The 16,284-nt window shown below is 44.3% G+C and overlaps 1 protein-coding gene across 1 annotated transcript in view; it reads right to left on the bottom strand.

The window, feature by feature from the left end:
- Positions 1 to 123: 123 nt before the first annotated feature.
- LOC307085511 (RNA-binding Raly-like protein) overlaps positions 124 to 16,284 on the bottom strand; it is a gene marked incomplete at its 3' end in the record, with an annotated part of 32,976 nt that continues 16,815 nt past the window's right edge. The window contains exons 3-8 of the mRNA XM_079750330.1: positions 4,428 to 4,503; positions 3,788 to 3,835; positions 2,657 to 2,856; positions 2,021 to 2,134; positions 967 to 1,124; positions 124 to 156 (exon numbers count right to left, since the gene is read on the bottom strand). Coding sequence (XP_079606456.1) covers positions 124 to 156; positions 967 to 1,124; positions 2,021 to 2,134; positions 2,657 to 2,856; positions 3,788 to 3,835; positions 4,428 to 4,503 — 629 coding nt within the window. The remainder of the gene's footprint in view (positions 157 to 966; positions 1,125 to 2,020; positions 2,135 to 2,656; positions 2,857 to 3,787; positions 3,836 to 4,427; positions 4,504 to 16,284) is intronic.

The raw sequence follows: 16,284 nt of genomic DNA, 5'->3' as shown, positions 1-16,284 counted from the left end.
TATGCTCAAACAAACAACAATGTATGACTAATTTTTGGATGTTTTGTTATTTCCACAAAGGAAAAAACACAGAGTGCACATTGTATTTAGCTTTTTGTATATGGCATGTAATTCTCACCTGGTTCAGTTGTCTATGTCCGATACTTGATTCTCTATCTGCAAAAAGTACAAAGAAAGAAAAGAGTAACTGGAGTTGCCTTAGCTCATGCTATTAAAACATAGAGCCTGTCAAACAGTTATAACAACAAAAAAGAAAATCCAATTGATACATTTTAAATGAACAAACCCAATCATGTTGACTTCTTTGATAAGTAGTTACCACTGAACATTAACCACAAGAACGTAATTTACAAATACTGCAAACTTGAGCCCTAAGCTTTAACTACTTCTGTGAACTGTGCTAACAATGCTCTGCTGCCCTTAATGTGAGCATAAACAGCCCCTCATTGTGCCCAACTGAAACACACATGCACACAAACACACACACACACACACACACACACACACAAACACACACACACACACACACACACACACACACACACACAAATAAGAAACACACACTGACCACAGCTGTGTTCGGTCTGCTCCTTACTGTTTGGGAGATGGCCTCCCTCCAACCCACCCCCTCTAGACCACATTTGTGGTCTAGAGGGGGTGTCTGGGGCAGACCACAATTGGTCTGCCCCAGACAACAATTGGTCTGCCCCAGACCACATTTGTTAAAATGTGGTCTGGGGCAGATATTGTATACACATAGGGTGTGGGCTAGTATGTTTCAGCCATTCAGAAGGGTGGATGGGGTGGACATCTGTCACTGACCCTGGCCGTCACTATGTCCGTAAAAAGTAATGGAGAAAAGTATTGACTAAAACTACCGCTCACACACACACACACGCACACGAACATACACGCAGATGAACACACGCACACACATACATGCAGACGCCCTCACGCTCCATTCACCATGTCGCTGGGAGCGCCGTCCTCGTATTCGTCCTCGCCGCCGTCCGTCATCTCCCCCGCCTCCACCTCACCCGCCCCTTCTCCTTCCTCCTCGCCGGATTGGTCGCGCGCGTCGCCGCGGGGACCGTGGTACACCTTCTCCTGCTTCCTCTGCGTCTCTGCAGGAGGAGGGAGAGGGCATCATGCACATGGTTCAGATGGCACACGGTCGCTTTGCTCTGTAACTGCTCACAAGAAGTCCAATAGTGTCCCAATGCAACCCAGCGTCGTGCTTGCAGCCTTTCGTGGCAGGAGGGTTTAGAATAGATCCAATGCGAGTGAAAAGAAGGATCTGAAACGCATGATGTAAGTCTGACCTACGCTGACTGACTAGTCTGTGCGGCTGTGCAGCAGGGCTTGGCAAGGTATGACACCGAGTTAAATGGCAGATGGAACAAAAGTACATGAGACAGAGAAAGATTGAGCGGCGGAGAGATGAATAGATACTGGAGAAGAGAATAACTGTAGGGCATGAGAGAAGAGAAGCAGGGAGAGAGAGAGAGAGAGAGAGAGAGTGGGGTTGGAGAGAGAAAGAGAGAGAAATGGAGGGGAAGAATAAGCAAGGAACAGCCAATTTTGACTTCGGAACAAGGTGACCTCAATTTCCAATATATCAGAATGGAATGGAACGATCAATGGATATTTTACTTTGACAAATAGAGCCCTTCCTGTCAGTTACAGGACTACACAAAGCACTTCCTCTCTGTCTCCCGAGTTCCCTGCCAGACAGAAATCACTTCAGCACAATCAAACAGCCCCTCTCCAACCCCACGTCTGTTTGCAAACTTTTTTCTTTCTTTGAATATATTTTCTGGGCTTCTTTTTTATTGCTTTTATGGAAAGGACAGTGAAGAGAGCAGGGAAAGCGGGTTGGGGAAGAGAGGTAATGAAATGTAGCATTCTGGTATATTATCTACATGTTTAGTGCACTAGTGGGTTCAGCCACCAAACCTATACTTTATATATCTATGTATATATATATATATAGATCTGTATATGTCAAATAATATCTTACCAGCATCACCATGATGTTGTCGCTCAAATCTTTCCAGCCTCCCCAGTAGAGAGTCTATTTTGGTCTTGATCTGGGACAGTTCCTTCTTGATGGTCAGGAGCTGGTCTGTTTTCACTGTGACAACACACAGTCACATGTGATTAAACAGTGGCCTGTATTAATGTGTACACGGGAAAAAAAGTGCAAATTGCTCAGACTAAATCACAACAACTGTCTCTTAGCCACAATTATGTTGTTGCTCAAAGTGAGTAATAGCAAAAACAAGCACTGCTTTTGCAGAACATAACACGTTGGTAATTGTTAATTGCATTAATCTGCATATAATATGCATTCTGTGAGCTGTGTTTGAAGTCGGCCCTTGAGAGGGTTGTGGGACAGTGAAAACATGGAGGGTGTGAAGGGATTCATTATTAATGAGTGTTGTTTGTTATTTATTCATCAGATTAATTAACGCCGCAAATGTATTATACCCAGGCTGACATTACGTTGGTAAACATGTCAACATACCTACAGGTATTATTATAATCAATTACATAGCAGGCAGGTGATGGGACATAATTGCAACCGACCAATCATCCACTCAAATGAATCGGGAAAAAAAAAGAGACCGAAACAGGCAGAGGAAAGGACACCTACGCTTAGGAGAGGACCCAGTGTGGAGCGCTCTGGCCGTGGCGTTGGAGGAGGCGGAGGAAGAGCTGGAGGAGGTGGAGGAGGTGGTCCTGACTGGGAAGGAGGACTTGGCCCTGCGTATGGGCGGGACCACCACCCGGGAGCGCTTGACCGGCATCACGGCCCGTGTGGGGGCCCCCCCCCGGCCGTGGTACTCAAACAGCCTGGGGGGACGCAGCGGTTTCAGGGGTCAGCTTCTGGACAGACTCTGAACTCTTGGCTAACCCTATGTAAGTAATGTTGTTAACGTTATTTGGAAATTAACCCTTGATCTGTCGACTGTTATCGTTTGGGTTGGGTGTCGCGTGACACTCTATGACCTCAAGTTCAATCTTCAGAAAAAAAGAGTTCAGAGAAGAAAAGGTGTGGTAAACTTGGCTGGATGAGCGCTTTGAGCAGAGCGAAGCACATCTTTGTAATTTGGTCTTTCACGAGCCACTGCTCCTCGTCCAGCCTGCTGCTGTTTCTCATTCTCGGGGCAAACGCAAGACGCTCTTAAAAGGCACTCGATAGACATGCTTACAAAAAATCTGTCTGGGATCTGGATCCATACAAACAAGTATCGAGTAAAAGGCACGCTCACCCAATAATAAGAGCAACCCGTTTCCCAGAGTCTCACAAAGCGCCCATAATGACGATAATAACCCGACTCTAAATCATTACACTTCTGGGAGGCACTGCATCGAGAGCAAGTAAACAAACAGATGAAAATGTCAGAAGGAGGAGGGATCATCGCAGGCCCTAACGGCACAAATGACCAGTCAGGGGACCCATCATCAGGCTACCAGAGCGCGTCTATGCGGATAAAAGCATCATTAGCGAGCCCAGCGGAGAGGAATAAAAAATACCTCCTGAAATGGCATTCATTATGCCCTGCGTAATGCCCTAACTTTGCCTCAGATGAAATGCTGCCGTTCCCTCGAAAGAATTAGACAACAAAAATGTTGCTTTTATTTGTTGCTCCGTCCTTGTTCATGTACAAAGGGGGAGGGGGGGCGATGGTGTGATGTATAAACTGAAGGACATAATATCTCCAGGAGGAGATAAAAGTATAAAAGGGTTTAGCAGACGTCGGATTGTTTATTTCCTACACACCTGCTGTAGAAATCGTCTCTGTAGTAATCGTAGTCGAATTCGTAGCCGCTGTGGAGAGAGACACAAAATGCAATTTATTTGTTTTATTTTATTTATTAACCAGACAAACCGGAGACGCCGCGGGACTGAACACAATTTCAAAGTATTCAATATTTATTCACTTTTTTAATAAACACCCGGTCTCTAAGGCATCACATATTCCCATTCATTTAAATGCCCGATGCTAGCTCCCTTAGATGCATCTGTGACTTGTTTTATTGATGATATATCTAGACAATTCCGGCTAGATTTGAAAGCATTTCTTCTGAGTTACAACCGTATAGCGGATGTCATTTTGATTTTAAAACCTAGTGGAAAGTGTCATACGCTTTCTTCCCCGCATGAATGGACCGGTCCCTTGGAGAAAACAACATCAGACAAGTGTGTGGAAAAAAAGCGGTTGTTTGCGTGTGGTTTCACTGTCAGAGACTCGGTCAATAGTAAAATGTGAATTTGTAACGGTGTGGGAAACAATTTGTTGACTTCCTTGGTGAGAGCTGTACTGCATTTTTTCAGTGTGTCTTCAGTGGAAACCGCACACAAAGGGAAGGTTGCATGCGCTGTATAGCATTAACCAGGGCCGGTGTGGCCCCCCACTTACCTGTACAGAGAGGAGAGGGGCCGTTTGGAGCCGATCTTGGGCCTGTAAGGTTTGGGCTCCCCAGCCATGTTTATATCTGTGAAGAAGAAGAAGAAGAAGAAGAAGAAGATTTGTGTCTATCGAGGAGGAGGAGGCAACTGTGCGAAACAAAAAGTCCTTGGACTACAGCTATGTTGAAACCAAGGCAACAGCTTCCAGGAGGATCAATTATTTTTATGTTCGGCTGAAGGAAAAGGGCAGGGCCGTACACTAATGATCCGGAACCTAATTGATTGCAGAGTAACACATTAAGAGATGATGTACACATAACAAAACATCATACTCGTTCCAGGATACAACACTAGCAGAACGGTGTTGTTTTCTGTCAGTTCCAGCACCTGTTCATCTGTCTTCTGTTGGCCTGCTTGTCGCTACCTCCTCAAACCTTTTTGTCTTCTGTGTTTCGCTAGCGCTTGTTTCCTTCTAATTGAGTGCCTGGCTTGACGTGCATCTGTTCAACCACTCAAATACTGTCGCTAGGGTCTGTGTTTTGTTCCCTGTGTGTGTGTGTGTGTCTTGTGTCGCCTCTCCGCATCCCCAGTAAGCTGTGTTCTGTTTGAGCCTATGTCTGTCTAGTGTACGCACAATTACCCATGCCTCCTGTCTACCTTTTTGTGGAAGAGACTTGTAAATATGTAAAAAAAAACAAAAAACAAAAGGATTTACAACAACTCCCACTTGGCGAGTCTTTAAGCCTGCGCTTGGATCTTTGTCTTGCGGCCCCTGCAGACTGGAATATTGATACGTTTAACGCCTCACTTTCATGCATTTTGAAATCACTTTTGACAAAGGTGTCTGTATAACGGATATATTTAAAACTTTATCAAAATGATCATCTTTCCATCTATTGTTTTCCGATCAATGTATAAAAGAGTCAATTCATGGGGTAATTATATCTATAATTGTTGATCAATATCAATTACCGTATTCAAACAAGAAAGCAAAAATTCCAAGGTGAGAGATGGAAGAAATTAAAATCTATTCTTTATTATTAACAAGGCATCCTGTCGACACCGTCACGTTATGAAGCCCCCCTTACACCGCCCTCCGCCCCCCGCTAATAAAATACAACCATCAATTAAATGCTTTTCATAGCGGGCGGCCAGCTGTCTATCCCAGGGTCATCTGCAGGTGCTCCCCCTGGCCCCAGCTCACGCCTCTCTGCGCGGAGAAGCCCCTTCCACCTGCCAAGACGCTACGAGATGCTATCGCTGTCTCCAAGGCTGCCGTCCGCCCCACACAGCACCCCTCCGGACTCGGAGCAATCAGCCTGGAGTGCTGCTCAAGGTCACCCACCATCACACAAACAGTCCCCCCCCCCCCCAAAAAAAGAAATGAAGAAAATAAACTGTCATACACAACCAAACATGTTGACACTCCGGCACGAAACACTGACACTAATACATATAAACACACACACTCGCTTATTTCAATGCACGCACAGACACACACACACACACAAACATCCAAGCACACAAACAGGCATTCGGGCAACACAAACACACACACACACACACACACACACACACACACACACACACACACACACACACACACACACACACACACACACACACACACACACACACAAGTAAGACTCCAGGCCAATAGATGAGTCACTCTTCAGGTCCTTCCAAAAGAACGCAGCAGCAATGTCACAGCAGTGCTGGTAAACACTTTTTCTGCCACGAGCAACAGTCTCTTTGTAGCCATGTACCTGCTAGTCATCCCAGAGACATTTTCATGTTTTTCATATCACTTTTTCCCTTGCGAAAGGGAATATGGGTATAACAGGGCAGGGGCTGCCTAGAGAGGTGGGTAGAACGTGACTCAGACACTATTACACTATTGCCCTCCTCTGGTTCCCAGTAGTGGAGCTTTCTAATGAGATGTGTGGTTGTAAAACACCATACACAGTAGACGCACTGTAGACGCACTGGCCAATGATTGATTACAGCCATTATACTAACCACGACCCAGAAACACCACCCAACCATATGTAGCCATGTGCGTTTGTGAAATGTGTGTGTATGTAATACATGTGAGTGTGCATGTGTTTGTGTGTGCACATGCATATGTGTGTCTGTGTGTGTGCAGTGTGTGTGTGTCTGCCTGTGCCCATGTGGATGTCTGTAGATGTGTCTTTGTGTCTGCGTGTGGAGGGTGCATGTGTGAGTGTGTATGTGAGTATTTGTCTGTGCTAGTTTGTCGATGAATGTGTGTGACTGTGCATGCGTGTGGGGGTATGCGTGCGTTCGGTGCGTGCACAACGCTTAAAAAGCACAGGAAGTAAGAGTGAGCGTTGCTAAGAAATGGCCACTTAAAACATGATGGATACTGTACATAACATACAGAGGCGCAGGGAGTGAGCAAGCGAACACTAAAAGAAAAGTTACTTTTTACACAGCAGGCTCGTGAAGGGCCACTGCAGCACGGCAGCATTAGAGAGCCGCGCGGCTGCAGATGACTGTACTACGCACAGGATAATTCCGAGGTGGATCAAAGAAGAAGAGAAGCCAGCCTTGGGACGAGAGAATTACTTTGCCGCTGAAGCCGAGGGAGATAAACATAAAGTGCCACATGGTGAAGGTCGTTGGCTTTTATTTTGGTTAGACATCTGCGTGTTTTTCCATATACAGACGAGCCCAAAGTTGCCGTATTTCATTACATAGTGTGTACATAGTGTATTTTCCTCCTGGAAAGTTCTCAGGTTATACAAATCTCCCTTTTTCAATAGAAAGATATTCTGGAACATCGTTGTTTATCAGTTGAGATTGTTGGTATATCATCCATCCACATTTGCTGTTCTTTTAGCTGTTGCTCGTCGTTCCATATCTGCTATGGTTATAAACTATTAAGTACGCTTTAATGCAAAGTGATTTACAGTGCATTCAGACACATGCCATTAAGCAGCAGGTAGCCATTGGGCATCTTGCTCAAGGCTGCATATGGTCAGGCTGCAGACATGGGTAATCAAACCCAGAACCTCTCAGCTGCAACACCCTAATCACTTCACTACCCTGTCCCCTGCTGATATCAGCGCACATAGCCAGACACCACTCATGATTACGCTGCATAAAACATTGAATGTATGTTAGTGATGTATGCCCGCCTATATAGGAAGTCATACATCAAACATATACATTAAAGGGGCTTAGTGATTCAAATGCAAACACTGTAATTCTTACTTTAGGATCTGCACAAAATAAAAATGATCACACTGCAAAAAATCGCCACAATCTTCTTGTGGTTAAGTACTCCGCACTGCTGAGGACAAAGGAGGAGAGTGGGACCTCATCTTCGCTCTCTGAGGGGTAAAAGCATGACTAGCAGGGTTAGAAAGGCACCGGGGAGTAAGCAACGAGCTGCTGTTGTGTGCCTTGGATATGGCCGAGCCAAACAACTCTTTTATCCCGGCAAACACGACAGCCTTGGGACCCGCAACTCACATTTTGGCTTCATTCATATTCATGAGCAAATGATGTGTGCATGTTCATCTGAATATGCATATAAACACATGCCCTGATATTGGTGCCGTGATATACTAAAAACCAAATTGCCGTGTTTGCAAAACAAAATCTTAATTTTCCCACATGGCGTCCGACACTGGCTGCATTTGTTTATCAATACTACGCGCCTTACCGGGGCTCGTGTCATTAAACCAACAGCCCAGAAATCTCAGTAGTGAACTCTGTCAAAAACACTAGCAAACAGGGCAATTTCATTTTTTTTTTTTTTTTACATATTATCAGGGTCATAAAGTTGTGATGGATGTGGTTCGGGGGAAAGTCACTCTAGGGTGTGTGGTGACTCCCAGTCGTATAGGTACTGGGTGCGATCCCCTAATGTCCACAACCCACTACCTGGAGGTAAGATGCCTAGCCCAACCAGATTACTTTATCCTTGTGTCTGAATTCCTGGAGATATTATGTCCTCCTTGTGTCTGTCGCTTTGGATACAATTAAATCTTGAATGATTAAATAGTACCAGGGCTCTCAAGTTTTGAGTTCAGAGTGAGATTTTGTTGGGGGGGGGGGGGGTAAATTTTGTCGGGGGTATATTAACATGTGACTGCATACAAATGTGTCCACAGACATGGTGACTCATGTATGATAGTAAGCATTATTGGCCCTTAACACTAATATTCAGAAACAATACTGCCTCAAAAGGCTATTGGCTTAAGCAACACCAGTAGAGGCATATACTTTTCCCTGAACATAATTAAATATTAATGTGGCATTCAGTCCAATGCTTAAAATATATCTGTGGCATTCAGTAGTCCAATGCTGTGGTAAAGTATGACCAAGTGTTTCTTTCTGTTCAATAGATAGAACTTTATCAATCCCCTGTAGGAGAAATTTGTTAATGTTTGCCCCTATTAAAGAATAATGGTAAAAAAAAAAAAATACAAAACATGACGGTACCTAACTAAGTCAAATCGTCCAATCTGAAGGCTCTACTTAACCACTCCCCCTACTCACTTCCACCAATGCAAAGCGAACAGAACTGAGTTGGGGGGGGGGGCGTAGCCTAACTAGTTTGTGAACGACCCAGAGAAACGCAACGCAAATTCAATGTGAACATGTATGAGGCTTTAATAAAATACTGGACGAATTTCAAATTCCGCCACACATTTTTTTTTAAAGTGTCTCAAAAAGAGGGCATGTCCGGGCAAAAGAGGACGTCTGGTTACCCTACGTACGGGAAACCCATTTGATTCCTACCTCTTCCACTGTTAAATAGCGGCGCAAATTGGTGGGAGCTATCCTGGTCATTCCTCTGCGTGAGCAATACGAAGTGTGGCGTGTGAGCGTGTGCATTGGTTGAATTGCGTGTGTCTCACGCCGAATGCGTGAGACTTGAGAGCCTTGAATTATTACTGTGATAAAAATTATACAAATAATAATTAATTCGTACTTCAAATTTAAATTAACATTGATCAAGTGTGGTGACCAAAAGCTCTCTTACAATGTTCATGAAGAAGAGCGACTGTGGATTGAGTGCGCTCCTTAACCTCTCCTAATGACTTCATTGTGCCGTCGTCCATTAGCCACATTAGCCTGGGAGCAAACATGGTAGCAGCACAGCAGTCGGGTGGGCTAAGTGACACACTGTGAATAGGCAATGGGCCAAGAAAGCCCCCTAGAGAGAGAGAGAGAGAGAGAGAGAGAGAGAGAGAGAGAGAGAGAGAGAGAGAGAGAGAGAGAGAGAGAGAGAGAGAGAGAGAGAGAGAGAGAGAGAGAGAGAGAGAGAGAGAGAGAGACTGATGAACACATCAGCCTCATTGACCAATGAATAACCATTATCTTGGCCTGGCTGTGGCTGGTCTGGAGATGGGAAAGCATACTTTTCTGGCCGCTGTAAATAAAACATACCCAGGCGCCCCGCACGAACGCTAATATCTATGCAAGACAGCGGTCACACACTTTGACGCTACGCTGCTCTCCCTCCGGTTCCCCGGGATGTGTCAGGAATGACAGGACTAATCCCCAATCTTTGCTCAAGGACACACACCGCTTCCTCTTTTTATTACACCTGAGAGTGTGTTTCCTCAGCCGTCGCGGCTGACAGGCTGATGGAGTGTGAACGTGTGTGTGTGTGTGTGTGTGTCTTGTGTGTCTTTGCGAGTGGGTGTAATTTGCGCATTAGTTCAGTCTCCTGCATTGATTCACACACTGTTGTTGCATGTTGCGCGCAGGCACGAGACAAGGAAGCTGAGAGTGTGCACGTACGCATGCTCGCGCACACATACACACACACATTTGTTTTTACTCTAAAAACCAATACACTGTCTACTTCTGGATGATCACCAGGACAACTATTTATGTTTCCAATTACACACACACACACACACACACACACACACACACACACACACACACACACAAACACAAGTAGAGGCACAGGCAAGTAGGCACATCACACAAAGCCACAAACCCACACAGCCACAAGTCCACATCCACAAGCACACACAAACCCACACACAAAGACACAGACACACACACACACACAAGCAGAGGCACAGGCAGGTGCGCACAAAACAGAAAGCCACAAACCCCAGAACACAAAAAGCCACAAATACACACAATCACACACACAACCACCCCCTTCACACACACACAGACACGAACGCACACACCCACAGACACACAATCAGATAAACACAGACAGACCGACAGCACTTTACGCCCTGAGATCCAATGGGAGAAGCTGCTGGGGGCTTTAATAATTCTTATTACGGAGGAGGGAGCAAGGAGGAGAATTAAGAGCGCCCCTGTCCGCCTTCTGCTTAATGAATTCCCTGCGCTTTACACGTCCGGCCTTTTAAGGGAAGCTGTTGCCTGGCGCGGGGAGCAGTTTGGCTGCGTCTCTCCGAGATCATGAGCGTCTAATAAAGCGCTTTTATTAGTCCCGCTGAGCTATATAGCACTTTGAGAAGGACCCTGGTGTGACTTTGCTGCTGCGGCTCGACGTTGTGTTAAGTGCAACAACACAACAGCGAGCATGCACCAAGGTGACCGGTTTGGGGCTTTGCATGCTAACACACACACACACACACGCTCTCTCACACACACACACACACACACACGCACGCACGCACGAACACATGCCCTCACGCGCGCACGCACGTATGCACACACACAGGCATGTACATTTTAGGCTTTTTTTTCACAAATTTCATATTTCATGCGAGGATGCTCAATGTGCATCTAATGCACATGCAGCACATAATGACCCCATGCAGTCTTGGACAATGACTATTGTGCTTTCCATCACAAACCCCCCATGACACTTTCATTTAAAAACAAAATGTGAATGTGTGTGTGGGGGGGGGGGGTGGGGGGGGGGGGGGTCCCTGAGATGATGTAACCATGTGACTTCCGAGTGCAATGCTCTGCAACTGTCGTACCCCCTCGACCCCTCCCTAAACCCCCCTTACATCTGTCCAGGGGCCTAAAGCATTGCTTTGGTCGCTGCTCTGACGGGAGACACAGCTGAGGAAACACTGAGACAATGCGATACATCAGTTACCATCAGAGATGTTTTGCATCATATGACCGACGGAGGAGTTCGCCTGGTTTGCTGTTACCCTCTTCTTCACGGCTTTATATTCATGCAGTTGTACAACGAACAATGACAAAGGAAAGGAGAGAAGAAGAAGTGTAGCGGGACAAGGCAGCAATTCAAAATACACCTATACTTAGTCAGCCTGCTGGTTTTTATCCTCTGCCCTCATGCCTACACTCCAATTGATTTCATTGGCATATTGAATAATAATACAGCCCTTGAAATGCCGAGAGGTCTATACAGTACATCTTTCTTAATGTGAGCCAGTGAATTTCAGTCAAAACAATTTCCTGACATTATCAGGAGGTAACGCAAGTAAAAATTCAACGTTTGTGTCCCATAAACAACCATTTTCATAATCTGGGGTTCATAATCATAACACATTAGATTATTATAATCTATTGATCTTTTAACAAGATCGAATAAGATTGTCAATAAGCATCCTTCAGACTAGCTCAATAGCAAAAGCCATTTCATAGCTCTGTACTGTGATTTTTTTTTTTTTTTATTAAGATGAACACCTTCATGAAGTAAAACTTCACTTCAGTGAGGAAGCTTTTCATTGGCAACAACCACCCAGTCAATACTCTCTGAACTGCTACTTCAGAATCCATTTCACAACACCATAAGTAAAACACAATATTACATCCCCCTTTGGATTAATTTCACGCAAACAGAAAATAGATGTTAAACTAAGATCGTTTTAAATATCAAGGCTTAATAAATTAAAAAGGCAATCCAAAAAAAAACACGATCATATTTGACGGAACTTTACAACGGACTAAAAATCAAACGTGTGGTTAATAACTACCGCGAATTAAATACATGACTCATTTAAGACTCATACGTGAGCTATTCACATATGTGGCCATACTCACATCTCTGGTTGCGACGTCTGCCTTTGTACATGGTCATAACGGTCAGGAGCGGTGTTTTCAAAAGAGCGGCGCAGCCTTTCTTCCCTCCCAAACTACCGAGTGTGTGTGTGTAGCCTACTTCTGCCGTAGAAGACGCAACAGAACCAGCTCCGACTATACCATTTATCAAATTACTCCAGGGGGTGCTCACGATTCCAATGCGCAGCAACTCAGACGAAATACCCCCACTAGTGCTTCTTCAGTGGCGCACAGTTGTACAGAGTTTAGCCACTTAGAATGGATCATTAAGCTATCATTCCTCATAAAGATAATTTTAGCCAATCGGTGCCCACTGCCAGCGATTGGCTCTCTCTCGCTCTCTATATATCTCTCTATTTCTCTCTCTCTCTCTCAACCCCCCCCCCCCCCCCCAACACACACACACATACAACACGCACACACACACACACGCGCGCGCGCGCGCACGGGCGCTTTCGCTCTCCCGCTCGCTCTCTCCCTCGCTCTCTGTCGCTCTTGCTCAGTTTGTGGCCAATTTAAGATCTAATTGGAAAATGTGGCCAACATGGCCAATGCGTGATTAACTTTGCATGTCAAAGCTCATCAGCTTCATAGTGGATTGAAACATTGTTTTATTTAATAATAACGAAAAAAAGGCCATAATTGTAGTAAAATAAAAATGGGCTTGATCGCACACCCGTGGTGCAATATATAGGTTAACAAACAGCGTAGTGGGCCCGGAGATGCTCCTGCTGTTGCAGTCATCTCGACGTTAATGAGATATTTAACGTGATATCTAATTAGTGTGACAACGTGCCACCATCTCGAGTCCAATACCAACCGACGTCTGAACAGCTTCCCTGTTAGCAACAAATATTGTCACTGCAGTGAAATTTTAACCAACTTTATTTTCTTTCTGTGCCTGCCTCATACCTAATTAAAATGATATACAACCAGGACCCGACCATTACAACTAGGTGACTAGATGGTAATGATTATTTTATTTTTCTGTTTTCTTGTTAGAGCCATAAAATATAGTCTACATTAGCCTACAAACATACATGACATGATACAGACAAGGTGCACAAACAAAAGTAGCCTGAGTAAGTGTCCTTGTTCTCTTTCCAGGGGCTAGGCTCACAGTGGCCTTAGGCAGGGGGACACTCTGAATGGGACACCGCTGAATTGAAGTGCTTCACCAATGAACCCGACCAACATTCTCCCACAGCCCGCACTGAGTGATAGGCGGCAGGCTTTACATCAGGATCGACTACAAAGACAGATGAGTGGATGATTTGGCTCTGGTTTGATTTGTTGAATGAATCTCAGCCCCGGCTAATATGTAGTTGTAGATGTCTATCTGGTGGACAAGCCGTCATGAATACATTCAGCTTTACATAACCTTGCCATGTGCTTGAAAAAGGTGATTGCCTCTTTGGTACATCTGGACCAGGCAGGCTTCTTTTATGGCCACCTTGCCACCAACAGAAGGAGCAGACTCCTTCATGTGTTGTCAAAAGCATCTTCTCTGTAGCATCCAGAGCTAGCAAACCACTGAATGCAAAAAAAAAGAAGCTTTTTATAGAAAATAATGGCCCTTTTTTTTATTTCATGCACTGTCCAAATTCGGTTTCGGGCTCAAATGCATACCGAATAAAGGCGCTGTATTATGAACCAACTGTTCGTTAGCGGTATAATATCTCATCCCCTCCGTTTCTCCTCATCCACCCGGCTGTGTAGCCTCACCATTTGTATCTAGGGTCTGGGACCGCTGGCCTGCGTCATTCGAGTTAATTAAACTATAACTGGTACTGATCTGAGCGGATATGATTTAAAAAGCCAGTCTTTATGCAGATGATATTTTATTAACATTATCTAATCCAACTCGCTCAGTACCAGACTTTTTACAACTTAAAGCAGTAACTCAGTCAACTGTCTGGATGCAATAATAATAATTGGGGGAAAGGCAAGCTATCTCTATTCACCAACGCACCTTTTGCAGTCCACCTGGGCTTTGTGTCCTTGTCTGGAGACCTTGAGGTATGAAGTACCTTGGAACAAATATAAGATCCCCAATTAGCAAGATATTCAACGTAAATGGCCCTCGCATTTTGAGAGTAATTCGAGAGGATGTAAGGACAGTCCTACCTTTATCGATGATAGGCAAGGCAAAGGTGAAAAAGAGGAACTTTTACCCAAACTATCCCCTCTTATATCAGCCTTATAGTTTCTCCTGCAATTGTTGAAGTAAAATTGCCAATTATTCTCCAGTTTAATATGGAAAATATGAAACTGGATAAGAAACCAAGAATTAACTTTAAAAAAAATGTGCCATCGCCCAGACACAAGGGTGGTCTTGGTGTTCCTGATGTTCATAGTGACTATTTTACATAAAATGCAAGATTTCCACTCTCATAGGAAAATAAAGACATAGAAATCAGCACAGTAATCATTATCCAGGAGGTAGCTGGGAATGGCTGAAGGAGAGGGTCATATTTTAATACAATAAATCGATCTATAGATGGTCATTATGGTACCACCCCTAATATAATGCCCAACTAGATAATCCGCCAACTGATTTTTCAAACACCTACAAACTATTGTTTATTAATGGCGTGTCTCTACCATACTTTTCAATCTAGAATAATCCACTGTTGAATGAAGGCGGTATAACACTGGCAGAAAGCACTTGGCATCACAGAACTATCTATAGAGACTATATATCATTCCATGAGTTGAAAAGCCCTGAACAATTCTGCATTACTACAACATTTACAGCTGTGAAATCTTTAAAAAATGACTCATCCAAGCGAATCAGACTGGGATCATTTGCCATGAAGTCTCCTTCATGGCAAACTGTGGGAGGCTGCTTCTGGGTTTCGGATCTGTCTCAGCGATATATATACGTTATTAAACGATCCCTCCCTGACAGCACTATCCCTACCACATCACAATGGGAACAAGACATGGGATGAATGATGTCTTTGGACCTATTATCAGTGGAGAATGTATAGCCTCGAACCTTAAAGGCTGGTGATGGTGACTATGGTCTAGGCGTCCGGGGTACTCTCATTATAGAAGACATGAGATAGCCAAAAGGCATCCTCCTGAGTATGAAGCATGAGCTGATGTTAACCTGTACTAACAACCACTTTTTTTTGTCCAATTTTACTAGGCTTGATTTTCCTCATGTTTAGGGGTTTCAACTCCTAGCCGAGCGGCTCTTGGTTCAATCCCAAATGTCCTTTCACAAAATGCATAAACTGCTCATTAATTACATGTCGACTATTGAATAATTGATATTGCTAAGATGGATTGCAGCTAATCCTATCTAACTCTTACTTAAAATGTATTGTCTTGGAGGTTTCTTCCTTGAATTACCGGTATACAGGCAAGAAAGAGGTAGTCAAGATATAACATGTTTTTTTCTGACACTGACTGTATTCTATTCTGATATTCTGTTGGCGCCACCTAGTGTTCATTTAGATTAGAATCACTGATCACAAGCATGCTGCGAACTGATACAAATAGGGAGAAAGACTGACAGACCAAACTTAACTTGGGGAAACTGGGAAATCTCTTAAGACATGGATTCATTAAGTGCTGAAATGAATTCTATATCTGATATGTGTTCCATCAGAAGTTAAACATCGTACAGTAGATACAAGTATTTTTTCTATATTTTTTCATACACCGTAGGCTTTGTAGCTTGGCTATCGCCGGACCTCATCTCAATCTACGAAATTGCGCGGAAGACAGCATGGGTATACCCAGACTATGGGCTTTGCCCATCACAATCGTAGTGCGCTTAGCGGTATTACCCGCTTTGTCCACAGGGAGGCACTCAAGGACTGCGCGTTGGCCAGTCGAGTACA

Source organism: Pollachius pollachius (genome assembly GCF_949987615.1).
Source record: "Pollachius pollachius genome assembly, chromosome: 14".
Taxonomy (NCBI): domain Eukaryota; kingdom Metazoa; phylum Chordata; class Actinopteri; order Gadiformes; family Gadidae; genus Pollachius; species Pollachius pollachius.
Note: the sequence above shows the minus strand (reverse complement) of the source record. Positions and strands in the feature narration are given on the sequence as shown.